General features: G+C 51.2%; 1 protein-coding gene across 3 annotated transcripts in view; it reads left to right on the top strand.

The window, feature by feature from the left end:
- Nucleotides 1-26,254, top strand: part of CIITA (class II major histocompatibility complex transactivator) — a 46,874-nt gene extending 20,620 nt beyond the window's left edge. For 2 of the 3 annotated variants that reach the window (XM_072942211.1, XM_072942213.1), the window contains exons 2-20: nucleotides 615-761; nucleotides 1,001-1,096; nucleotides 3,485-3,547; nucleotides 3,725-3,805; nucleotides 6,063-6,107; nucleotides 7,611-7,763; nucleotides 8,226-8,369; nucleotides 9,305-9,469; nucleotides 10,021-10,089; nucleotides 10,934-12,584; nucleotides 13,484-13,642; nucleotides 14,297-14,368; nucleotides 17,020-17,100; nucleotides 17,651-17,743; nucleotides 18,893-18,979; nucleotides 21,265-21,348; nucleotides 21,529-21,612; nucleotides 22,301-22,398; nucleotides 22,948-26,254. In XM_072942211.1, coding sequence (XP_072798312.1) covers nucleotides 615-761; nucleotides 1,001-1,096; nucleotides 3,485-3,547; nucleotides 3,725-3,805; nucleotides 6,063-6,107; nucleotides 7,611-7,763; nucleotides 8,226-8,369; nucleotides 9,305-9,469; nucleotides 10,021-10,089; nucleotides 10,934-12,584; nucleotides 13,484-13,642; nucleotides 14,297-14,368; nucleotides 17,020-17,100; nucleotides 17,651-17,743; nucleotides 18,893-18,979; nucleotides 21,265-21,348; nucleotides 21,529-21,612; nucleotides 22,301-22,376 — 3,350 coding nt within the window. In that variant the 3' untranslated portion in view covers nucleotides 22,377-22,398; nucleotides 22,948-26,254. Of the gene's footprint in view, nucleotides 1-614; nucleotides 762-1,000; nucleotides 1,097-3,484; nucleotides 3,548-3,724; nucleotides 3,806-6,062; nucleotides 6,108-7,610; nucleotides 7,764-8,225; nucleotides 8,370-9,304; nucleotides 9,470-10,020; nucleotides 10,090-10,933; nucleotides 12,585-13,443; nucleotides 13,643-14,296; nucleotides 14,369-17,019; nucleotides 17,101-17,650; nucleotides 17,744-18,892; nucleotides 18,980-21,264; nucleotides 21,349-21,528; nucleotides 21,613-22,300; nucleotides 22,399-22,947 lie in introns of those variants that run through there. The other variant, XM_072942214.1, reaches the window with a different exon arrangement.
- The last annotated feature ends 33 nt before the right edge of the window (nucleotides 26,255-26,287 follow it).

Here is a 26,287-nt window from a genome sequence, read left to right as displayed (position 1 = left end):
TTACAGATTAGGAAACTGAAACATGGAGAAGAGCACAGATTTGCTCGAGATCACCCAAGGCAAGAGAGCATAACCCTAAAATACAGGTCCATGAGTCAGACTGCCCAGTACCAAATCCTGGTTCCACTTGGAGTTGCGTTACCTTATGTTGGCCACTTTACCTCTCTGAGCCTCAGTTTACTCATGTGTAAAGCAAGGTTAACAATTGTTCCTAGCTCATATGGTTGTTGATGTGAGTGTTAAATGTGCTAGCCCATGTGTCTGGCACATAGTGGGTGCTCTGTACATCTTAGCTGTTATTATTCATGGCAGCAGCAGCAGCAGCAGAACTCAAGTCTCCTAGCTCCCAGGTGTGAGATATCTTGAATCTACACTTCCCCAGTTCCCTCTTCTGTATCCTGGGCATCTTTCCAGTGTGATTGTAAGTTCCTTGGAGGAAGGATATAGGGCTTCCTCTCCACATAAGAGGTGCTGAATGAGAGCCTTTGCTCACTTTCTTTGGCTCCCACCAACCCTGGCCTTCACGGAGCGACCCACCTGGGAAATGTGATAGATGTTAGTTCTCTGCATCTTTCCAACACCTCATAATTTAACTAGGTGTGTCTCCCTTCCAGGCAGTGGACAGTGTGCCACCATGGAGTTGGGACCTATAGAAGGCGGGTACCTGGAGCTTCTCAACAGCAATGCCGACCCTTTGCAACTCTACCACCTCTGTGACCGGATGGATGTGGCTGGAGAAGAAGAGACAGAGCTCTACTCAGGTGGGCTCTTCTCCCTCTGGCCCCTTCCAAGCCCCTCCCCACCTCCCTGCCTACAGTGGAGATAGCAACCAGGAAAAGTGCTGGCCACAGAGCTCCGGTCAGCACTACGGACAGCTCCAGCTCGGTGCGAGGCTCTCTCCCAGCAGGGACATCTCCCAGCCCGCCCTGCCTCTCCCTCCTTCCCCACCAGCCCTCTTCCCAGATCTTTCCTGCTTCATCCAAGTGGCTTTTCCTCCCAGAACCCGATACGGACACCATCAACTGCGAACAGTTCAGCAGGCTGTTGTGTGCCATGGAAGGTGATGAAGAGACCAAGGAGGCTTATGCCAATATCGGTGAGGAAGCAGTCTGAGTCCAGAAAAAAATTTTTGAAGGGAAAGATTCTTCTTTCTCTTCTGTTAATCTCACCCATTCACCAGGAGCCAGCAGGCTCTTCAGAAATCAGGGCAAGGGGGATGGGGAGCGAGGGCTAGAAGGATGGAGACTTGGGGAAAGAAGGGAGATGGGACATGGCAAGGGAAATAGAACCCTTCACTAGTGAACACCAGGCAAACAAACCTCACTTTTATATCCTCTGCCTCAATTTCTATACCTTTTTCTATTTGTTGCTCTTCTTCCTTCTTTCTCACAATGCACAGAACACATACTCCTCCGTCTCTTTCTCCCCCACTCCTAAGTCAAACTACTCTAGTATTTGTAATAACTACCTTTTAGGGGGCACTTGTAGCATGCTAATCACTGAGCATGTTTTATCACATTGAATCCTTACAAAAACAAAGAAAGTAGATACTAATAGTATCTACTTTCTGTCAAAGATGCAGAAATTGAGGTTTAGAGAGATAAATGGATCTACCCAAGGCTGCATTAGAGATAGTAATGGGCAGGTCTGAAATTCTAACCTAGGTCTTTCTCATTTCAAAGTCCTTATTTTTAACCACAGAAAGGAAAGAATCTAGGGTAGTGGGGAGGTTTGCTAAGGCTTAAGCCAAGAGGCTGGTTTGCAGCTTTAAAAAGAGCTACAGCTTTCAGACAAGGGCAGAACTCCTTGGGGAGAGGTGTTTCTGTTGTTGTGTTTTTTTGGTGGCGGTGGGGGGTAAAGGGTGCCTCCTCACCAGGGTCACCACTGTCTCATACAGAGGCTTCATTGAATTAGAAAAAGATAACACTCTTTCTGGAGGATGCAACTCCCATTAAGAAGTAACAGCTTGGCTGTTAAAGTGCAAGCTGGGTTCTTGCCCCCCATTTGCCCTCTTGGCTGAACACCGTTGGACAGTGAACAACCTGCACAGATGTTCTTAGTGGTCCCTGTCCTGGCAACCCAAGAACATCACTTAGAAGGTCTGTGCTCGACACAGAATGTGGCCAGTCTCTCCCTAGCACATGGTTCATCCAGCATTATACAAGGGCAGAAAACAGAGAGGAGCAGAAAACGTACGTGTCTCAAAAATTACAGAACTGAGAGCCTGCCTGCTTCCTTTCCTTTCTGAGAATTTACTTGGGGGAAGCAGAAATGCTTGGGGCTGAGGATATTCACATTTAATCACAACTAGGGGGAGTAATGAGTAATTTGGGCTTTTTCCCCTTAGGGGCATCTACACAGAAGTGGGAGGAAGCGGAGGAGGCAGCTTCACCCAAGTCTGTTCCTCAAGTCTGTGCTCCCAGAAGCCGTTGGCATACAGTCATTTGAGGCATCCTGAAATATTACCCATTGGCTTCCATATGTATAAAATGGGAATAGTAATCACACTTGCCTCATGGGGTGACTGTGAGAATTGAAGAAGTGTCTGCGGAAAGTGTTTAGAACAGGAATTTGAAAAGAGTGAGCATTCAATGTGTGAGGTACCACACCACCACTGCCATCAACACCATCATCATTATCACATTCTTCATCATCATCCTCATCACCACCATCATTGCTACCCTCAGCCGTTCCTCAGCTCAGAAGCTTTTTATGGCTCCCCATTGCCTATAAAATCAAGTCCTGCCTTTCCCCAACGTGAAATTCTTACTGCAGATACCCATCTCTAGAGTTTCCCAAACACCTTACTAAACTCTGTTCCTACTACCCAGAAAGCCCTCCACTTTGCCCCCAGACTCTGCCCCCATCTTTCAAGGTCTCTAGGATTCCTTCCTCTGGGAAGCCCTCCCTGATTGCCCCATCCCCCTAGACAGTCTCTCCTCTTACCTCTTGTCATCATGACTGTCTTCCCATTGGCTCCAAGCCATGTTCCACTTCATCTAATTAACCACCATCTATTGAATGTCTACTGTGTACTGGCTACTGTGTTGATTGCTTTAAATGCAGAGCCTCTAATTCTCACTACCCATCCCTGGGTTGTAGGCATTATTTATTCTTATTACACAGATGAGGAAGTGGAGGTCCAGAGAGGTTAAGTAATTGGCCCAAGATTGCATTGCTAGTAGGGCTAGTGAAGAGGGCGTGCATAGAGCTAGAATTTAAGTTCAAATCCAAGACAACTCTGCTATGCTGCATTGCACTACTTTATAGCAGTAGATAAGTTTTCATGGATATAGATCAAGAGCCCATGAAGCTTCAGTGTTCCTTCATTAATGTGATCATTCATTCAGCAAACATTGACTGAGCCCCACTGTGTGCCAGGTCTGGGAGGTCACAGTTCCCTGCTGCCCAGCTCAAGGCCAGGGATACAATAAGCATTCGGTGAGAACTTGGTGATTGACTGCACTTTTCCTTGTCTGGGCAGCGGAACTGGACCAGTACGTCTTCCAGGATTCCCAGCTGGAGGGCCTGAGCAAAGACATTTTCAGTAAGTTGGGGGCGGTTCTTGGCTCAGTCTACATTTCCTTCCTTGTTCCTTGGGGAGCACTGTAACACCTGACGACCACCTTTCAATGAATGGTCAGATCCCTCTTCAACGCAGGGACAATGGTGGCTCACCAGTCCACTGACCGTGTATGTTGCTGTCTTTGGCTCTTCTCCGCAGTCGAGCACATAGGACTGGAAGAAATGATCGGTGAGAGTGTGGAGGTGCTGGAGGAAGCAGGACAGAAAAGTCAGAAAAGACGTGAGTGAGCCCCTCCCTGATGTGACCTAGACTTGCTTGACGCCTGGCCCTGTCTTGGCTCTAAAATCTGTTGTGGCTTCCAGTTGCTTCCCTCCTGTCTTCTCCACCTGGGTTTGGGTATCCCACTCACCTCTCCCCTCCCCACTGCTCCCTGGTGACCCTGGGAGGGAGCAGATGGCCCTTCTCCTGGTGGCTCTCTGTCCCTGGCTGTTTTGATTGCCATTGCCAAAAGGACCTCCGGGCTCTGGCTTCGCCTTCTACTTTAGTTGTCACCCCTGAGTTTATGGGAGATCTCTTTAAGCACAGTTTCTGGAGTCAGCAAGAACTGGGTTTGAACCCTGGATCAACTATTTATGGTCTGTGTGACCTTGGGCAAGTACCTGCATCTCTCTAAGCCTTCTTGTCAGTCTCCCTGCCTCCTTAATCTGTCCTCACTTGGCAGCCAACATGGGCTTTTAAATGTAAATAAGATCATTTTGCATCCCCTGTTAACCCTCTAATGGCTACAAAATACATACCACAAGCCTTGTGTGATCGGGCCCTTCCCACCTCTCCAGATGTGCATGAGTCACTATGCTCCAGCCATCCTGGCTTCTTTCCATCCCTGTAACCCATGTATATTTCCAGCCTCAGGGCCTTTGCACTTATTGTTCCTTCTATCTGGAATGCCCTTCCCCTGCTTCTTTCTCCTTTGAATCTTTTAAGTCTTGTCTAACATGTCATCCCCTCCTGAAGTTCTTCTTTGACCACCTTTTCCATATAAATTACCTCACTTATTTTTATCTTGTTGGTGTCTTTCCTGGCACTGTAGCCCTTGTCATAATCTGGGCTTATTTTACTTAAGCATTTTGCTTAGTCCCCCTGCTATGAGGATAGGGATCTTATCTTTCTTACTTATCATCACACCCCCAGCATCTGGCACATGCCTGGATGCAGTAGCACCTCAGTGAACATCCGTTGAATGAAAATTTCCATAAAATAGGCAAAATAGTTAATCAAGTGTTTATTGTGTACTTACTCCGTGCCAGACCGTGTGTCAGCCCTGTACCTATTTATTTAATTTGAACAGGTAAACAAGTGCATGGTATAAAAATTCAAAAGGTGCAAAGACTATTCAGTGAAAAAAAATCTCCCTCCCACCCTTGTCCCCCAGCCCCTCCGTTTCCCTCCTGAAGACAACCTATGTTGCCAATTTCCTTTTTGTCTTGTTGGAAATATTCTATTTGCCTAAAAGCCAGCTCTTTTTAAAAAAAATCCATATAAATGACCACATTTACCTACAGTCTTCTATACCTGGCTTTCTCCATTTAACATGTGTGGTAGGTCATTTCTGTATCACTGATGGAGAACATACGGTCCTACTGCCAAAGAATTTCCCTTCCTTCTTTTATTTTTTCCCTTCCTTCCTTCCTTCCTTTTTATTTGATAAATAGTTTCCCTAAATTTTATTATGAAACTTTTCAACATACAGGAAAAGTGAAAGAATTGTACTGCAAACAACCACATACCCACCACTTACATTCTACTGTCAGTGTTTGGATATATTCACCTCACACATCTCTATCCATCTGTCCATCCCTCTATTCATCCACCAACCCATCCATTTTATTTTTAGCACATTTCAGACAAGATCGGGCACGTTCAGGGTGGTATGGCCGTAGACTATTTTTAGCACATTTCAAAGTAAATTGCAGACACCAGTACTGCCTCATACGTCCTTCAGTATCCGGATTATTTTTAGGGATGCGTGGTATTTCACTGGGTGAGTGAGCTGTAATTGGTTTCATCAGCCCCTTGCTAAGGGACACATAGGGGTTTTCTCTGTTGATGTGCTACCTGCTTGATACTCACTCACTGACCTCCAGTGTACCCCTGCAAAGTGGGAATCACCGACCCATTTCACAGATGAGAGAGCAAAGGCTCAGAGAGGCTGTGTTGCAAAGACTCACAGCTAAGAAAGAACCAAAACCAGGTTGTTTTATTTTTATTTAATTTTTTTAACTCAAACTCATCTTGTGTGCCCTCTGTGGTTCTGCCTCTTCCAGTGCCTCATTGCCCTGGGTGCTTCAAGTTGGGGCTTGGGCTTAAGCAGATGAGTTGGGGGAAGAAGTGGTCGGAAGCAGCAGAGGGAAAGGGACCTGAAGGCCACTTCCTAGCCATGTAAGACAAGGTTATACAGCCTGCTGGAGTCCGTGAGCCCCTCGTGCTCTGGGACACCCCTTCCCTGAAGCTGCTGACTCTGGTGTTCTCTCTGTAGCCTTCCCAGAGGAGCTGCCTGCGGATCTGAAGCACAGGAAGCTAGGTGAGCAGGGCGGGTGGGCCGGGAGATTGCCAGGCAGGAAAGCGGGGGCCTCCACAGGTGCACACAGAAACCGGCATTTGACTGGGATTTCAAAATGTAGAATAGATAAGCGAGATTATACAGTATAGCACAAGATCTTATGGTAGCTCACAGCGAAAAAAAAAATGTGACAATGAATATATATATGTTCATGTATAACTGAAAAATTGTGCTCTACCCTGGAATTTGACAAATTGTAAAATCACTATAACTCAATTAAAAAATGTTAAAAAAAAAAAAAGAAAGAAAAAGAAAGAAACTGGCATTTGAAAGCTAAGACTCAGAGAGGTGAAGCCACTTGTCTGAGATCACACAGCAAGTGGGAGGTGGAACTGGGATTCAAACCAAGATCATGATTCCGTAGCAGTTCAAGGACTGCTGGGAGAGTCAGCTCCTCTTCCTCCTACAAAGCCTCTCCCCAACCCCTCCCTCTTCTTAATTCTGAGTCAGACCTGAGACACACCCGCCCCCACCCCACCTAGCTCCACTGCCTCTCCAGGTCCCACCTCTCCTTTCCCAGTGCAGAATCACCTGGAGTCAGCTGGTTACCCAATGCCTTCCTGCCTTCCTTAGAGCCCCCATGCCTCAGTAAGCCTCTTCCCCCAAGCTCACCATCCCCTCCCCAGATGCTTCCTTCCCTCCCATCTTGTCCCCTCCCCTTCCATCCAATTATTATTGCAAAGGTGGGGAGACCAGCCTCTCTGTGGGGAACAGACTGAGAAATGAAAGCCGCCTAGTCTGATGGAGGAAGCCTGGTCGCTGCCCTCAGAATGTTCTCATCTGATGAGGGAGAAAGGGGCCCTGCCCATGAAGACCCCAGGGTGATAGAGAAGCAGTCCCTGCCTTCAAGAAGCTCCCAGTCTGATGGGGGAGGCAAGTCTCCACCCTGCTGGACCTCCCAATAATGGAGGAGATAAACTCCTGCCCAGTCTGATGGGAAGTACTTTGTTGGGGGTGGGGGGCCTGGCCAACAGCCTATTCATAGGTTTGTTTCTATTTCATAGGGCTTTTTTTTAATTTCAAGTTGACATTAGCACCCTTTTCTTTAAAAGTTTATTGTTTGTTTATTATGATGTTTCTCTCTCTTTTTTTTTTTCCCCACGCGGGGAGGTAATTAGGTTTACTTATTTATCTATTTTAATGGAGGTACTGAGAGTTGAACCCAGGACCTCGGGCACGCTAAGCACACACTCTACCACTGAGCTATCTATACCTGCCCCTAGCTCACCATGGCAGGAAGCACTCAGGACCCAGTCACAAAGGGGAGGCTGTGAGTGGGGGGACTACCTGGCACAGAGCAATTGCTGATCAAACCAGCTTCACCCAGGGCTGAGAAAAGGACAGGAGTTTCCTTCCACTGCCAGCAGAGAGATCCACTCCCAGAGTCCTCCCCACGCCAGGGAGGCCCCTCCAGGCACCCACCCACATCTCACCCAGCCTCTAACACAGCCCTCTTCCTCACAGCCGAGCCCCTCACCATGCCCATGGTGACTGACACTTTCCTGGTGGGGCCAGTGAGTGACTCCTTGGCTCAGCCCTGCCCGGCACCACCTGCTCTGTTCAACAAGGAATCAGCATCCAGCCAGACCCGGCTGGAAGACACTGTCCTGATGCCTGGTAGGTTAAGGGCTTGGAGAGGGTGGGTTTCCCCCCTCCCCGGAGGTGCCTGAAGTGTAGCTAAGGCAGGAGCCATCAGGGACAGGAATTTCCCCCCTAATAATGTAGACACCCATGTCTGTCCCAGCCCACCCCATACTCAGGGTCCCCATCCACTCAGTCTGTGCCGGACAGCATGCCCAGGAAGGAATCGCAGCCCTGGAAGACACAGCAGGGATTCCTCGCCAATTAGGGAATTCACCCACCAGCCCGATGCTTTCATCAGCTATGAACTGAGTGCCTTCTCTGTGCCAGCTACGCTGTTGGGTGCCAGGAACACCACCATGGGCAAGGCATCACAGTTGTTTTTCTCAGGGAGATGGGAATCCTTTAGAAGGGAGTCAGATGTTAATTAACCATGAAACAGGATTACAAACTTAGGTGCTCTGGAGAAGCCTATCTCACTGCCTTTGTCTCTTGCAGGGCCCCCTTCCAGTTCATTGTTGAGCTGCTTCAGTCTCCCTGCTGGATCCATCCAGATCATCCCCACTGTTTCCACTCTGCCCCAAGGGCTCTGGCAGATCTCAGGGGCCGGGGCAGGGCTTTCCAGTATAGTCATCTACCGAGGTGAGTGTGCTCGGCCTGGCCCCCAGCCGCCTCTGTCTGTGCCCTGGCTGCTCCCTGACCCTGCCCTCCCCCCACTCCAGGTATTCGGCAGTTGTAGCCTAGTGCCTTCTCATTATCCACAACCCCCAGAACAGCCTCCTCTGTCCCTATTTCCCAAAAGTCAAAGCAGAGGGGCAGAGCTCCCTAACATGGTCCAGGTGGGTGACCCACCACGGGGCTATGTGGCCTTCTATTTGTCACTTTCCCCCACTAAACCTTTGTTTTTCCTTCTTTTTCAAAAAAAATTAAACTTTATTATATTTTAAAATCAGAACATCAATAATGCTCATTAACAAGGCAAATAGTGAGATACAAGAGTTACTGGGTCTCTTTCTCACTCTTTTTTAGTATACCATTTTGAACAGTTTGGTATGGATCCTTGCACAGCTTTTTCTGAATTGCCTTGTTTCCCTGTTAGTAAAATGGTCCCTGCTGACCTGCCACATTGAAGGGTTGTGAATTTTCCCAGGGAAGGCATGTTAAGCTCTCAGGGATGGGAAAGAGAGTGGGGCTAGGGGAATACCTTCACTCAATTCAAGAGCACACTTTCAAGATTGCATGCCAGTTTTTATATAATGCACTGGTGCCTCAGGAGCAAGGAAGCATTCTGGACATCTAGGAGAATGAGTACTGACCACACAGTGGGAAAAGTACTGTAGTAGCACTTGCCATAAGCTCTCTATGAGCTGATTGTGTCCATTTCACAGATGGGGAAACCAAGGCTGCAGGAGTTAGATGTAACTCCAGAGCCCTTTCCGCAACTCCACCCTGAAATGTGTTCCTTTGGAAGTTTCTTTCTCCTCTCTGCAGACTCCTAGCCTAACAGCCTAATTTGGGGCAGGGGTGACCCAGGTGGGTTCCTGGTTGTTCCTACACTCTTTTCCCTCCCAATGTAGGTGAGATGCCCCAGGCCAGCCAAACACCTACTTCAAGTGGCCAACCTGTCCACAACTTCCCGAAGTCCCCAGACCGACCTGGCTCTACCAGCCCCTTCGCCCCATCTGCAGCTGACCTTCCTAGCATGCCCGAACCAGCCCTGACCTCCCGTGCAAACCTGACAGGTAAGAACCGGTGGGGCCAGGGAGAGTTCTTGGCAGCAGGATTGAGACCCTGGGGAAGCAACTGCCTCAGACAATGAGGTCCACCTACAGAGCTGCCTGCAGGGACAGCCAAGTTGTGTTTCTGTAAAACAGGGCAGGGAGGGTCTCCAGGGAGTGGAGGGCCCGGGAAGGTGGGTGAGGGGAACAACTGGAGAATCCACGTCCCACCTAAATGGGGCCACCAGCCTTCACCAGTTTATCACTCAACAGGAAAACAGGCTCTGTGCGGCCAGATCTTCTGAGGTGTCAGCAGAATCTGGAGATCTTGATTTTCACATAGACACTGTGATTTTGAAAACACTGGTGAACATTTTAAAATTTACAGCAGGCCAAAGAAAGCCGTCTTTGAGTAGGATACAGCCTTGGGTCATCACCTTGGAACCTCCATCTCGGGGAGACTCAGCCCTTATCAGCTCTGCTCTCAGGACATTTAGAGGACTGGATGCCGCGGAGGGAGGGAAGCCCCGGGGGCACCCTTCACCCTAACTCTGACACTGGCTTCTTCTCTCCAGAGGATGAAACATCCCCCACCCAGAGTCCGGCAGCTCTCAAGCCCTCCAGCCAGCTTCCCAGATGGCCTGGTGAGTTGTGGCAGGACCCCTCCGCGTCGGATGAGTAAGGGAAGGGAAGCCAGGTTTGGGCTTCCATCTGACACACTGAATACCAGCATTCATTCAGCCAGTTGTGCTTACACTTAAGCAACATTATGGAGGACCCGCCCCTCGTAGGCCCACACCAGGAGGGCTTGTTTGCAAGGCCGAGAGAATGAATGAGGGAAGGGCAGGTAGCTGAGAGAGTGGATGAAGGCAGGAGTTGATGGCGAGTGTGGGAGAGATGGAAGGTCGGGGTGAAAGGGTGGCTGAGAGAATGGCCAAACTGCCGAGTCTGACTCTTTTCCAGGTACCCTTCCAAGCACACAAGACACAGTAAACCATTAAATTTGCAAACAACCTGAATATGATCCCTGTTTTGCAGATGAGGAAACTGAGGCATAGTGGGGTACATAGCATGCTCAACATAACACAGATTAGTGGTGGGGGCTGGGTATAGCTCAGTGGTAGAGCCCTTGCTTAGCCTGCATGAGGTCCTGGGTTCAATTCCCAGTACCTCCATTAAAAAAACTTTTTTTAAAGTGGTGGAGCTAGGACTTGAATCAGACACATGGATTCCACTATCTGAACACCCCCACAATGGCCTCCCCATGGTGAGTGAGCCAAAGAAGGTTAGTGAGTAAATAGAGGAATGAGTAAATGGGTTTAGGAAGAATTGAATTAATGAATGAGTGTCTGGGTCACTGACTGAGGCAGCTAATAAAGAAAGCAGTCAGGGAAGACTGTGGTGAAGGGACGAAGAAGCTAGTGATGGTGGCTGGTCCTGCCACAACCATCCTCCCCTCCCCAACCCTGCATCCTCTGACCTGTGCAGAGAGCGTGGAGCAGTTCTGCCGCTCGCTACGGGACAAGTACCAGGCTAAGCCTGCAGGCCCGGAAGGCATCCTGGTGGAGGTGGACCTGGTGAGGGTACGGCTGGAGAGGAGCAGCAGCAAGGGTCAGGAGAGAGAGCTGGCCACCCTGGACTGGACAGAGCGGCAGCCGGCCCGAGGGGGTCTGGCCGAGGTGCTGCTGGCCACTAGTGACCGCCGGCGGCCACGAGAGACGCGGGTGATCGCCGTGCTGGGCAAAGCAGGACAGGGGAAGAGTCACTGGGCTCAGGCCGTGAGCTGGGCTTGGGCTTGCGGCCAGCTGCCACAGTATGACTTTGTCTTCTGCATCCCCTGCCACTGTTTGGACCGTCGAGGGGACACTTACCTCCTGCAGGATCTGCTCTTCTCCCCGGGCCTGCAGCCCCGGCCGGTGGAGGATGAAGTATTCAGTTACATCTTGCGGAGGCCTGACCGCATTCTGCTCATCCTGGATGCCTTCGAGGAGCTCGAAACCCAGGACGGCTTCTTGCACAGTGCGTGCGGGCCCGGGTCGGCAGAACCCCGCTCCCTCCGGGGGCTGCTGGCGGGCCTCTTCCAGCGCAAGGTGCTACGAGGCTGCACCCTGCTGCTCACGGCCCGGCCCCGAGGACGCCTGGCCCAGAGCCTGAGCAAGGCTGACGCCATGTTTGAGGTAGCCGGCTTCTCCGCCCAGCAGGCCGAGACCTACGTGTTGCGCTACTTTGAGGCTTCGGGGGCCGCTGAGCACCAGAAGAGAGCCCTGGCCCTCCTCCAGGCCCAGCCGTCTCTCCTGAGTCACAGCCACAGCCCCACTGTGTGCCGGGCCGTGTGCCAGCTCTCTGAGGCCCTCCTGGAGCTGGGCGATGAGGCCGAGCTGCCCTCCACACTCACGGGCCTGTATGTTGGCCTACTAGGCCCAGCCGCCCACGACAGCCCCCCGGGGGCCCTGGTGGGACTGGCCAGACTGGCCTGGGACCTGGGCCGCCGTCACCACAGCAGCCTGCGGGAGGACCAGTTCCCGTCGGCAGAGGTGAGGGCCTGGGCTGTGGCCAGGGGCTTGGTGCAGCCCACCCGGGGGGGCCCAGAGACCGAGCTGGCCTTCTCCAGCTTCCTCCTGCAGTGCTTCCTGGGGGCCTTGTGGCTGGCTCTGAGCAGCGAAATCAAGGACAAGGAGCTACCACAGTATCTGGCCTTGACCCCAAGGAAGAAGAGGCCCTATGACAACTGGCTGGAGGGCGTGCCGCGCTTTCTGGTCGGGCTGGTCTTCCAGCCTCGCCCTCGCTGCCTGGGAGCCCTGGTAGGGCTGGCAGCGGCCACCTCGGCGGACAGGAAGCAGAAGGTGCTCACCAGGTACCTGAAGCGGCTGCAGCCGGGAACGCTGCAGGCGGGGCGGCTGCTGGAGCTGCTGCACTGCGCCCACGAGGCGCTGGACGCCGGGCTTTGGCAGCACGTGCTGCACGGGCTCCCGGCCCGCCTCTCCTTCCTGGGCGCCCGGCTCTCGCCTCCCGACACCTATGTGCTGGGCAGCGCCCTGGAGGCGGCAGGCAGAAACTTCTCCCTGGACCTCCGCAGCACCGGCATTGACCCCACGGGACTGGGGACTCTCGTGGGACTCAGCTGTGTCACCCATTTCAGGTGGGGACTGGGGACAGGAGAGGGGGCTTCTTTGTCCTGGGCACTTGCTGTGGTCTTGGGGCTGTGTCCCGTGCTGGCTGTGTGGGGTCTCATTTAGTATGCATTGCAGCCAGGCAGGGGCAGCAGTGACTCTATCTATTTTTTAAGATGAGGAAGCCAAGGCTCAGAAAGGGATAGTAGCGTGCCCAAGGTCACACAGCCAGTGAGGGGCAGCATCATTCTTTCAACCAGTATTTGCACACCCACCATGTGCCAGGCACTGGGCCACATATAGAATCTAAGACTGATTGGGGTTCAAATTCATTTTCTTCTCTCCATCCCCTAATCAAGTCCCCATTTTGTCATGGTTAAGTTAAAGCCACAGCCTCCCCTGACCTCCCTGCCCCCACTCTCTTCTCTTCCACTCCACTTTATATTTAACCATCAGAGCAATCTCTCTAGAAATTGCATCTGATCATATTCCACTCTGCTTACAATCTTTAAGAAGCACTCCACTTCCCTTAGGATGAAGTCAAAATTCCTTAATTTAATTAAGGAATTTAGATCCTTTAGCAATCTGTTTGATCACTTAAGCCTGATCTCCAGAGACTCTCTCTCCTTTTCCCCTAAGCATACTTTATCCAAGCTGTAGGATCCTACACCACTGTAATGGTTCAGCTGAGAATTTAGCACTGAGCTTCCTGGTAGCCAAAGCAAAAAGGAAATAAAAAACCACTGGGAGAATGGAGAAGGAGGAATTGATAAGGGCTCAAGTGGTCATGGAAGGCTTCCTAGAGGAGGTAGGCGTGAAGCTGAGGGAGGAAAGTCTCTAAATAGGTAGGAGGTCCCTTCATGGAGCCACCCCTCCGTTATGGTCTAGCCCAGTCATCGTGCCTGGGTCTGAGGCCCTTCCTCCACAGGGCCACCTTGAGTGACACGGTGGGGCTATGGGAGTCCCTGCAGCAGCGTGGGGAAGCCAAGCTACTCCGGGCAGTGGAGGAGAAGTTCACCATCGAGCCTTTCAAGGTCACGTCCATGAAGGATGTGGAAGACCTGGGCAACCTCGTGCAGATCCAGAGGTGAGGGGGAGAGGGCATGGGAGGCGGTCCAGATCATGAAAGACCTAATACTAAGTTTGCTGTTAGTGCTTCCAGTGCCTCCTCTTTTGGGGGCATCCCATGCCCTCCCCCTGGGCAGTGACCACCCAGAATCTCATTGTACTCCCCTCTCCAGGACTGATCACTTGGTGCTGTTAAAAACTTGCCACCACGTGCCCAATTCTTTTTCAGCTAGAGCCAGGGAGATATTCTCTCCTGTGAAGGCTTCATGAACTGCCTTCTGTATCTAGTAACAGAAGTGACACCTTTGGCCGCCTCTCCAGGACCAGTATCATCTCCATTTTATAGATGGTAGAAGTCTAAGGTCCAGAGGGCAGAGGAAACTTGACCACATAACTGTCTTTCACTCATTCCTTCATCATACATTGACTGATCACCTACTGTGCGTACTGTCTGGGAGGGGTGAGGATGAGCGCTTACTCTGAGGCGCTTTTCCATGAAACAGACAGTAATGGATTAACATTGTCCTGAGGTTTTTCTTTTTAACTGTGGGGCAACAGTAGCCCTGAGGAAGGCAGTCCTTCCAGGGAATTTTGGGCCTCCTGGGACACACAGGAAGAGGCTCAGTGACAGGCGAAGAGCCTGCTCTCCACTAACATTGCCCCTTCTCTCCAGGACAAGAAGTTCCTCTGAAGACACAGCTGGGGAACTCCCTGCTGTCCGGGACCTAAAGAAGCTGGAGTTTGCGTAAGCAAAGGGGTGAATTGTTTGGGGTCCCCTTGAGGTCTCTTCTCCAGCCTTAACTGGGCTTGTGACACCAGGATGGAAATGGGTCTTCAGAATCATTCTTGCCCTTTTGCCCCACCACTCTAGAAGCCAACTTCCAGCAGCTGGGGCATGGCCGGTCCAGTCCTGGAGTATCTTGGGGGTGAAGTTAACTGGCCTATTTGCCAATAAGCATGCTCATTCACATCCACTCATTCAACAGACCTACTTCTATGACGGAGGCCACTGTTCTCAATGAGTTTGCAGCCCAGTGTAAATAGACAAGTACCACCTGCTGTGATTAGTGGCAGGAAAGTCAAGGATGTGAGAGTGCAGACATGGAGGAGGTCAGGGGGACTTCCCGGAGGAGGTGACTGAAGCACTGAAGCTTGACAAAGGAATAGAAATGAACCATGCTGGAGATATTATTATTTTCTCCCTATTGTACAGAGGCAGACACTGAGGCCTAGAGAGTATAAATTGTTTGTCCAAAGTCACAAACATCAGGTAAGCCTGGCTCTTGCTCCGACAAAGGAAAAAGCTATATTCATAGTTGGTTCTTCTTAGGGATCGAAAATCTAAAATCTCCTAGCAATTCAGTAGGAATTATTAAACACATCCAGTGTACCCAGTGCCTTTTATATATAGCCTCATTAATTTCAAGAGCTATTCTGGGAGCTGGTCCTTATCTTCCCCATTTTACAGATAAGGCAGCTGAGGCCTAGTGAGATTAAATAAGTTGCCCCACAGTCCCTAGCTTGTCACCCACAAGCTGCTCCTCCTGATCACTGCTACCGTCGTACCCCCAGAAAAAAGCCAAGCATTTCTTCTTTTGAACAGAGACAAGGTGCCAAATTTGTGCAGTGATAAAAATGTTGCTGAAAAGAGGAAATGGATGAAAACAATTACCAAGGGCCCCTTCTGGCTTTGAATTATTTTCAGCTTAAAAAGCCCCTAGTTGGACATCGGAACTGTGCCCCAGGAGCCAGCAGCTGTGGGGTGGAACAGCCCAGAACCAGGAGACTAGCCACCTGCAGCCCGGAAGCCCCGAGAAAGTTCTGAGGAAAGAAGGAAGGAAGGAAGGCATTATTTTGGGCGTGTGACTGGCAGCCACTGGGCCAGGCATCCTGTAGCTCTCATCTGCCTGTAGCTCAGGTTGCTTGGCCACTCAGTGCCCCGCAGGCGCTCTGCTGGTAGATGATTCTTCCTTGGTTCGGCCCCCATTTACGTCTTCACCCTCACTCCTGCGCTCTCTCCCATGCTTACTCCACGCCAGCCACATGGATCCCCTTGATGGTTTTCAACCTCACTAGGCAGGGTCAGGCCCCTGGGCCTTTGCATGGGCTGTGCCTTCTGTCCAGGACGCTCTCCCCCAGATATCTGCATGGCCCATATCCTCACTTCCTTCCAGTTTTCATTGAGAGAGGCCTTTTTTGACTCCCACATTAAAGGTACAATTCTGCCCTGCTCACCACTGGCCTTTTCTCTGTATCATTTATTATCCCCCACACCAGATAATTTCCCAATGTCTTTGATCATCTGTGTTGCCCCTTGGAATGTCAGCTCCATGAGGGCAAGGATTTTTGCCTGTTTTGTTCACCGCTTTCTGTGTGACAGTCTTGTCTGGTCTGGCACACAGAAGGCAAGCAATCAGTATCTGATGAATGAATTCTTTAATCCTGCTAACAACCTCATAGGATTGGGGCTAAATTTGAGAAGACTGAGACTCAGAGGTGAGGGGATCTGCCCCAATAGATCCTACAGAAGCTCAGTGGCAGAACCCAGACTCAAATCAGATTTCAGATGCCCTTCACTGAAGCAAATGTTTCCCAGACTTTGGGGTTTCAAAGACAGAGTATTTCAGAGTGAATTTGAGTGACTACGGGCAGTTACCATCTTTTAATTAGTATCAAATATGTTCATCCAAATCACTGCTGGTGCCATAATGAACATTTTAGTATCATTTAACTATATATTAACCAAATATGGTACATTTAACCATATTTTAAAAACAAAACAGCCCTATGTTGTCTTTTTCTCATTCCCACTAAGTCTGATCTAAATGTCAATCCGGGCTGTGTGATCTTGTGTGAGTCAGTTAACCTCTCTGTGCCTTGGTTTCCTCGTCTGTAAAATGAAGATAAGAAGCACTTTTAGCTCAGTCATTGTGAGGATTAAATGAGATCTGACCTGAGTGAGGGACCCAGTGTGTTCCTAGCATATAATAAGTGCTCAAGAAGTGTTTCTATTTGTTATTAAAAAACAATGGCAGATAAGTAAACCATCTGTCTCAGGACTGGTGGTGATCCTCAGGCCAGCATTTGGGAACCACTCCCCTAGGCCAGGGTGGGAGAAGGGTACCTGGGGATGTCGGCAGGAGTGAGAACTTGCTCCCCACTCAGAGATGAAAGTTGGGGAGCCCTCAGCGGGAGCCCAGCTGACCTCTTGAGTGGGCTTTGTGAAATCTGCCTGAAGCAGAAGGGATTGGGGTCCCACCTGGTGGGGTTGGGGGGATGTAAGGCAATGGGGAGGCAGAGAAGGGGAGTGGGCCTCAGATGGGCGTGGCTTTTGTGGGGCCGAATTGAGGGGCCATGACTCTTTCAGAGTCTTAACCTCTGCTGTTTGCCTCCTAGGCTGGGTTCTGCCTTGGGCCCCCAGGCTTTCTCCAAACTGGTGAGGATCCTTGAGGCCTTTTCCTCCCTTCAGCATCTGGAGTGAGTATAGCCCCCAGAATCTCTCCCAGAGACCTCGGGCTTTGACAGCCCCAGAGCCTGGCCCTATTTCTTTGGGGGGGGGGGCGGGGGGGCTGGTGTGAATGACCAGGTACCCCCACCACAGGGAAGGGACAGCAGCTGGAAATCCCCACTAATAAAAATAGGTTGAATCCTTTTGTCACCTTTGAAATTCTTTCCCCCTCATGTGCTGCTCCCGGCAATCTCGTGGGGAGACAGGGTCAGGGAACATGACTCCACTGTACAAATGAGGTCTCACGTCATTAAGGAAGCTGTCCCAGCTCCTGGGGCTCCCAGGAAGGAGAACAGGGATTCAGGTTCACGGGAAGTTAGTTAGAACCTTGTCCGCTGGCTGGCCAGTTGGCCCCCCAGGGGGATGAAGATTTGCTCTCAAAGGCTTGGAGCTGTATCTGCTGTGTTGTGTCCAGGGGTGGGGGGTATGGGAGGAAGCCGCCTGCTGGGTCGGGGTGGGGGAGGGTCGAGTGGCCTCCGGGGTGCTGGCTGATGGCCCCCCATGTGATTGCACCTGCAGCCTGGACTCCCTGAGTGAGAACAAGATTGGAGATGAGGGGGTCGCCCAGCTCTCAGCCACCTTCCCTCAGCTGAAGGCCCTGGAGACGCTCAAGTGAGTAGGCTAGGCCTGCCCTCTCTGCTGGATTTGTCCCCCAGAGTGCAGCTGGCTTTTTTATTCTTTCAGTCACACATCCATTCAATCGTGCATTCATTTAATCATCTACCCATTCATTCATTCATTTTTTCATTTCTTTATTTAATCATCCAATCAACCAATCATTTATTCACTTAATCAACAAATATTTAAGGAGCACCTACTATATGCAGCCACCATTCCAGGCCCTGGAGACCCAGCTTTAAGTAAAACAAAAGCCCCTTGCTGGGGAGGGGATAACTCAGTGGTAGAGTACGTGGCTAGCAGGCATGAGGTCCTGGGTTCAATCCCCAGTACTGCCATTAAAATAAATAAAAAATAAATTAAAATTAATTACCTCACCCCCAAAACAAACAAATTTTTAAAAAAATTATCATCAAAATCTAGCCACACTCCACTCCATAACCAGGATCGGAGCAGCCACAGAATTCACCAGAATTTACTTAGGGATTTCCTTAATGGTAGGACACTGAAACTTCTCGAGCAATTTACAGCATCTTAGGAAACAGCTGTGAATAGGCCAGACTTCCCTCCCTTCATCCCTCCTCCCTTTCTCCCTCCCTCCCTCTCTTTGTCCCTCAGTCCCTCCCTCATCTTCCTCCCTCTCCTCCTTTTCCTTCCCTTCTTTTTTTCCCCACTTAAATAATTTATGAGCACGAACTATGTGCTTGGCACTTCTGTAGCCGCAGGGATACAGTAACAAACAAAACAGACCTGACCCCTCGCCTCGGTGGACCCCACGTCGTTAAACAAATTATGTGAACTCTTATGTAATGACGGTGCTGGAAAGTGCTCCAAAGGGAAAAGAAGGGATGCTACAAAATCATAAAATAGATGTTGGGGGAGAGCCATCTCCCTCATTTGCGTCCTCACCCCCATCGTCCCCCTCAACCTCAGGTCATAACTGCAGTCTTTTGTTAACCATTAGCACAAGTCTACCCGAAGCACCACTCTTATGCAGGTAAACTGTCTGTGCTTGCTGCTCTGGGCCACCCTGTGAGGAGGCAGGAGTTTCCAGCTCTGCCCGAGCCTGGGACGAAAGATGCTGATGGGGAGGGGCATTCAAGTTTGGTCCTGAGCCCTACCCCCCTTGTTGTACCCCTGCAGCTTGTCCCAGAACAACATCACCGACGTGGGCGCCTGCAAGCTGGCCAAGGCCCTGCCCTCACTGGCTGCATCCCTCGTCAGGCTGAGGTGAGTGGCCCCCATGGGTCAGGTGCTGAGCTGGTGGGCTGGGGGTGGGCAGAGAGCCCCCCTGATGCCAACTGTAAGGTCGCACACTGAGACCCTGGAAGCAAAAACTACAGGCTGTTCTGTGTCGTCGTTGCACAACTTGGTGGGGGTCGGGGTGGAGGGGCACCAACCTAAGATCCAATATGAACACATCCCCTGGAGTAGGGCAATGCCACCGCCCCGAACAAGAGGATTAGTAGCACTTGGGGGAAAGGGGCGCCTGGCAAACTTTGGGCAAGTCGATTAAGTATTCCTAACCTCTGTTTCCTCATCTGGAAAATGGGTACCATCCTAATGGCCTATGGAAAGGGCTTGGCGCAATGCCTGGCTCTAATGCTCAATAAATATTGATATTCCTTCCCCAGTGGATGGCAGGACTGAGCTTTTTCTGGAGTCCAGGGGTGGTGGTTTCTAGAAGGCTGACCACCATGCACAGGCGGACTTGGCAGGCTTTTGTCACTCACAGACTGGTCTTTGCCTGCACTGCCACCTTCTGGTCGTCTTTGGCATAGCAGTTCTTGCTTTTGATTACTTTCAGCCCGGCCCCTGGTGGGACCAAGGGGTCCTTCCAGCCCATTATCCTTCCAGCCAGGGTCCTTGCATGCAGCTGCACAGGTTGTGGGCTGTACAGGTTGTAGTCTATGTGATTGGCATCCCCTAGAGTTGTGAGGGCATTTAATATTCTCTAAAATCAACCATAGGCCAGAACCTGTGCTAGGAACTAGAGGTACGACTATGAACAAAACCAGTGCGGGTCTTGCTTTCAAGTTCCTTGCATAATAAAAAAGCACATGCATAAGCAAAGTATTTAAAACAGTGATTCATACTGGGAAGGAGGAAACTAACAAAGGCCCCGGAGGGCAAAATAGAGAGCGTTGAATTCACCAAGGAGGGGGGAGACCTCTGAGGAGGTGACCCCTTACCTTCTATGGGAAGCTCTCAGGGAAAAGCATTCCAGGAAAAGGGAACAGCAGAGGCAAAGGCCTTGACGTGGGAAAGAGGTTGGGTCTTTGAGGGTCGTAAGGGCCACTGTGGCTAGCTGCAGGGGATGAGGGACACAGGTGGGAGATGAGGTGAGAGAGGTCAGGGAAGGCCAAATCATGCAGGGAGGCCCATGTAGGTCAGGAGGGGGTTTTGGAGTTTTTCCGTTGTGAATGGAGAAGTAGGTGGTGCATGTGCGGGTGTATATGATCTGACTGACACTTTAAGAAACCTTATATTTTATGAACTCTAAGATGCCATCTGTCATAAGTCACCATTTAGAGGACAAAACACTGCTAATTAAACTATGACGTTCATTGATTATCAGACACACCCTGATCTCAGTGATTTTCCAATGTGAACATGCACATCTTGGCATCAATGAAATATGGAAAGAAACCTCTGCCTGTGGCAGGGAGGAAGGGCCTCCTGGGTTCTAAGATCCAACCCAGGAAGAAATTATAAAACCTCTGCCTGGTTCCTGCCCTGGTACTGGCCGACCCATGACATCAGTGGATCCTGGAGTTTAGCTTGAATCCACTTTGCTGCAGTGCTTCTTTGACCTGTAGCCCTTCAGTGTAGCTCTGAGGCTGAGTCATGGCAAAGTCATAGCCTTAAAATTAGAACCATGGCCATACCTGGCTTGTTAAAAGGATGCTGGTTAATAAGTGTATAGCTTAAGTCAGCACCAGCAACACCCGTTGTGCTATTTTTGACACTGCTGTTGGTGACTGAATACACGATTGAAACCCAAGCCGGCCCAGTGACTCTGGGTTTCTCTCTCCCCTGCTAACCCCAGTGCTGGACACACCCCCTACGGTAACTTGTATAACCTTCACAAACCCCCTTGGGAGGTAGTAATAACCATAATTAAGATGTAGTTCGTTCCAGGTGTTGGACCCCGTTCCGGATATTTTACCAACATTAACTCATTTACTCCTCCTTATAATTACTCTACTATCTCCATTTTATGGAGGAGGAAACTGAGTCACAGAGGAGTTAAGTAACTTATCAAAAGTCAGACAGGCAGCAAGCCACAGAGCTGGGATTTGAACTCAGAAAGTCTCAGTTAGGAAGCTACTTCCACTCAGTCCTGCTGCTTCTCCAGACTCACTAACTGCATGACCACGGAGAAGCAGCTCAGCTCCCTGGGACTCAGTTTTTATCCTCTGTAAAATGGGGCAGTAATCCTGGCTGGGTGGGCTCCCCGTGGGTCCTGACCCCCCAGCGACCCCAGCCCCTGCCCTGACCTCTGTTCCCGGCAGCTTGTACAATAACTACATCTGCGACGCGGGAGCCGAGAGCCTGGCGCACGTGCTTCCGGACATGGTGTCCCTCCGGGTGCTGGAGTGAGTGTGGGAGCCCAGGCAGCAGGGGGCGGGGACCAGCGCTTGGGAGGACCAGGGGTCTCCTGCTGGCCCCGTGGGCAGCGCTGGGCTGAGGTCTGCTTGTCAAGAGCGTGGTGATGGCCTTGGCCTGGGACTGGTTGGTCCCCAGGGCCAGGATCCACAACGGGTTTCTTTCCCCAGTGTCCAGTACAACAAGTTCACAGCTGCTGGGGCCCAGCAGCTCACCGCCAGCCTGAGAAAGTGCCCTCAAGTGGAGACGCTGGCGTAAGTCTCGGCAGTGGTGGAGAGTCAGTGTGAGGTTCATTGTGTGAGCCCTGAGCCCAGTCCCACTCTGCCCCTTACCAGTGTGCAACCTTGCAAGCAGACATTTCTTCCCTCTGGCCTCAGTTTCTTTGTCTATAAAATGGGAGCAATAATAATATTTACCCCCAAGCAGTTTTGTGGGGTTTAAATTAGTCAAGACATACAAAGCACGTAGAAGAAGGTCTGGTACACAAAAATGCTCACTATATTAGGCTGGATGATATGAAACCGCTTATATTCAACGGTTTGTGATTCACACAATTGGTAATTACTTATGGTTCAAACTTATTTAGTATTATGTCACCATGATGCTTACTGTCCAATATTGTGCTTTATACTCTTCCAAAGCACTTTCATCTGCATAATCACTCATATCTTCTAAGAGGAATAGAGTCGATCTTATAAGACCTATTTTACAAATGAGGCAAATAAGGCACAGAGAGGTTAACTAATGCTTTTGAGGTCACACAGCAAGTCAGCAGCAGAACCAGGCCTAAAGGAAGGGGTCTTGGGGCTCCTAGGCCTCTGGTGTCCCCACAACCCCACACTAGGCTGGGTGGGAGGAGGGATTTGGGGGCAGCTTGCGTTGGGGCTCCAGTCCACACTGTCTCCTTTAACCTGGCCTCTTGGTGCCATGCCCTCATCGCAGGATGTGGACACCCACTATCCCATTTGGAGTCCAGGAACACCTGCAGCAGTTGGACTCACGGATCATCCTGAGATGATCTGGGCTGTGCCTGGGACAAGGTAACTGAGGTGGGCGTGGAAGGGGAGAACCACGGGGCCCCTAGGGTCAATGTCCTGTGAAATCAGAATCCATAAAAAGTGGGCAGGCAGGGGCAGCGGTCACCCAGCTCCCACCACTGGACCGTGCTCCACCCCGTACCCTCCTGTGCTGGGCTCGGCAGGGTGTCTTCTAAAGGCTTGAGGACTTGGGCCCTGAGGGTCCTCTCTGTGGGCGGTTGTGGAGGCGGCGGGGAAGGGCAGATGGGTCAGCTGTGCGTGCTTCACAGCCCTTAGCATTGGAAGGTCTTCCTCCGAGGACCTCCCAGCCAGGCCCGCTGCTGTTTCAGCCTGTTGGTTGCCCTAATGCCTGGCACCGTCCTCACAGGACTTTGCTCTACAAACTTCCTGCCTCTCTCTTTGCAGAGGACTGTCCCCTGACTTTCGTGTTCCCCTGACCTATGACGTCCCCCTCCACCATTCCTCCCCCCAGTCCCCACCACACTCTATCCATGTATTGAAATGCCCAATCCGAAAGCTCCCTGACCTCCCCATTCTCCTGACCTCCTGCAGCATGTTCTCTAAGGACACAGACCACGCTGGACCCTGACCTGGCTGTTTGTGGACACAGCTCTTTTGGGGCCATGTCCCAGGAGTCTCAGTGCCCTGGCACCCAGCCCTGGTGGCTCAGGGTTGGCCCCTGCCCAGCTGCAGAAAGGACCCACGTCCGGCTCTGTGGACAGACCCAGGCCTGGCCCCAGGCTCCTCGGGGCCCAGGTTGATGTCAGCCCTGCCAGACGGCTGTGGTCCTGCCAGACGGGTGGGCGTCTGTCTGTTGGCAGCTGCTGTCCAGCCGGGAGCCCTGAGGCCTTCCCTGCAGGACACCGCAGGCAGCCGTGGCCAGGCCAGAGCAAAGGATGAGGTGGCTGCATCTCCGCCTGCCCGGGTCCTGCCGGCCGGGGGAGAAAGCACTTCTCCACGCTGCTCCCCTCCCAGGGCACACCCGGCACTCTGATGGTACCAGCAGGCAAGCCCGCACTGCTGATTTCCCAAACCATGACAGCTGGGATTCCATGGCGCTGCCTTCTGTCTCTGGCACTCGCTGGTTTGCACTCACTTTGTTTGCCGAGGCCAAAGCTAGTCCTGGCCAGACATGCGGACTTGAGCAGGAGAAGAGCTGACGATACACTAATGGAGAAGGGGAGGGGTGATGGACTGGAGCCACATCCACCTTTTTGCCTTCATTTCCTGTCTTTTTTCACTACACTATAAATGGCTCATTCAATCTCACAGACAGGTCCGGTGTTTGAGTTTATACCATGATTTGCATTTTGGGTGCCCACTGTTCTGGCTACCTAGAGCCTCACAAACCACCCCAAAATGTGATGGCTCGAAACAGCATATTTATTTTGCTCACACAGCTGTCTTTGCGTCAGGGCTTGGTGGGGACAGCTCGTCTCTGCCCCACTCAGTGTCAGCTGGGGTCATCCGGAGGGCTCAGTCACATATGTCCAGACCCTGATGCTGGCCGGTGGCTGGGGGCCTCGGTTCCCCCAAGGAAGTGTCAGAGGGGACTTCTCCACCTGGGCAAGCTTGGGCTTGCTCACAGCACGGTGGCTGGGTTGAAGGGTGATCATCCCAAAAGGAAGACAGGTGGAGTGGGGAGACCTAGACCATGGAGAGAAGTCGTGTCCTTTCAATAACCCAGCTTTAGATGTCACACAGTGTCACCTCTGCCATATTCTATGGCCAGTTGACAGGGGCCATTACCTTCCTACCCTCCCCACTCCCCACCTCGTCAGCCCAGCACAGAGAGCAGAGTCTACTTTGGCCCAAGACCTGTCTTTTGGGAGAGGATTTTCTTTATGGCTTCCTACAATTCATTGGAAAATTCATTATGTGGGTGGGTCAGCGAGGCTGAAGGGCCACGAGCCTTGCAGAGTGTTTTCCTCTCTTTCTGACCCTCCCCTCTATCCTGGGAATCATTTCTTAACCGAGCTGGAATCTGGCCCTGGCCATGCGAGCCCGAAAGGGACTTGGCAGCTTTGCTGTCTACACAGAGAGCTGCCAGCTCGGCTGTTGTTTCTGTATGCTCAGTCAGAAGCCCCTGTTTGGGACAACCTGGCTCTCTTCTGGTTGCCGTGGGAGCTATCTGTTTGGCTCCAGTGCTCCAGCCCTGATGCCCAGTTCCCAAACTCTCCTCCTTTTCCCAGCAAGTGTGACTTGAGGGGCGGGAGGGTCAGAGAGATTCTGACCCAGCTGTCTGGCTGGGGAACCTGGCCAGAAGGCAGCGCCTTCCCCCTTGGCCCAGCAGCTAAGGGCATCAGACCCTATAGCTTAAGCGTCACTCCTTAGGGTGTCCCAACACACGTGGACTCGGTGTAGTCCACAGGGTTCCCATTTGTGCAGCCTCAGGAGTGAGCACTGAGACAGTCCCCCAGTCTAGGCATCACCCGCACCCTTTAGCCAGGCGGGGGGGCACTATGTCCCCCTCACTTTTGGTCCATTCAGAGGTGACTAATGAGGTCAGAGGCTGTAATCATTCGTAGTAGTGACTTTAAATGATAGTTACCACTTATGAAATGAGTTGAAACATGTAAATCACCCATCACAACCCAAGGAACACAGTAAGTGCTCAATAAATATTGGCAATGATTATTACTTTGGGCCAGGCACTGTGCTAAGCTCTTCCTCCTCAAGACCGACCACATTGTAGGGTCAGCAGCTCAGACTCTAGAGCTAGACTACGTGGGCTTGATGCCCAGCTCACCACTTACTTGTACAAATTATTTCTCTGGGCCTCAGTCTCCTCATATGCAAAATGGGCACGATCACAGTGCCTTCTTTGTGGGTTACGTGGAGATTCAATGAGTGAATATGCTGAAAACAAGAGCCTGGCACACGGTGCAATACCTGTCGGCTGTCATTATTACATACATTTGTGTGTTTCATTCTTGCCTCTGCCTGGAATGTTTCCCCAGCTCTTCACGTGGCCTGTGGGTCTCAGTTTAAAGGACAGCTCCTCAGGAGGGTCTACCAGACCACCGTACCAAACAGAGACACCCCCTCCAACTCCATCACTAGTTCATCTTTTCACACTTACACATTGTGTTGTCTGCTCTTGTCTGAGGATGTAAGCTCTCAGAGGGCAGGTAACTTATCTGTTTGTTCATTGCTGTACCCTCTGCACACAGGGAGGTGCTGCATGTATTAAGTGCTCAATGTTTGTGAAATGAACAAATCATCCTCGTCACAACTTTGCTTTCTTTATTTGCTGTATGCATTCCACAAGTATGTAGTGAGTACACAGTGGTATACTCAGTAAGATGCTCAAGGTCCCTGCTCTGTTAGGTATTGCATTTTAGTAAATTAAAAGAATTCCCTGGGCAGGGTTGTCAGGTGTGGTTGGGCAGGCTGTGCACTGCACAAAGGCACCTGGACAAGGGGGCAAGTAAAGGCTGTCATTCAGTCTGGGCTCTGCTTGCCAAGCTGTGAATACTGGTGTGGAGCATGTCTGCCCAGAGGGGCACCTTCATCATTAACACAAAGTCATCTTATGAGGTGGGTACATGACTGTCCCCATTTCACAGAAGATATGAGTGACTTGCCTAAGGTCACACCCCAATAAACGAGGGAGTCAAAGATGCAAACTCTACTTCTGACTTCTTTGGAGGGTCTCTCTGTGGGCACAGGCACCAGGTGCTGGAATTGCTCCCTGAGCCCCATTTGCTGGGTGGGAGAAGCCATGCCTGGGGGAATCAGGGCATCTGACGTCCGGAGTCACACTGTCCACTGACAGCATGATTCCACTTTTAGTGGCTATCAAGCCTGTGCATCTTTTAAACCCTGGCCCTTCCCCTCAGGTCTCTCTCTCACAGAACAGGCCTCATTTCCCCAGTTCCCCCTTTTCTTG

Source organism: Vicugna pacos, chromosome 18 (assembly GCF_048564905.1).
Source record: "Vicugna pacos chromosome 18, VicPac4, whole genome shotgun sequence".
In the NCBI taxonomy this organism is placed as follows: domain Eukaryota; kingdom Metazoa; phylum Chordata; class Mammalia; order Artiodactyla; family Camelidae; genus Vicugna; species Vicugna pacos.
This window is presented reverse-complemented; position numbering and strand designations above follow the sequence as displayed.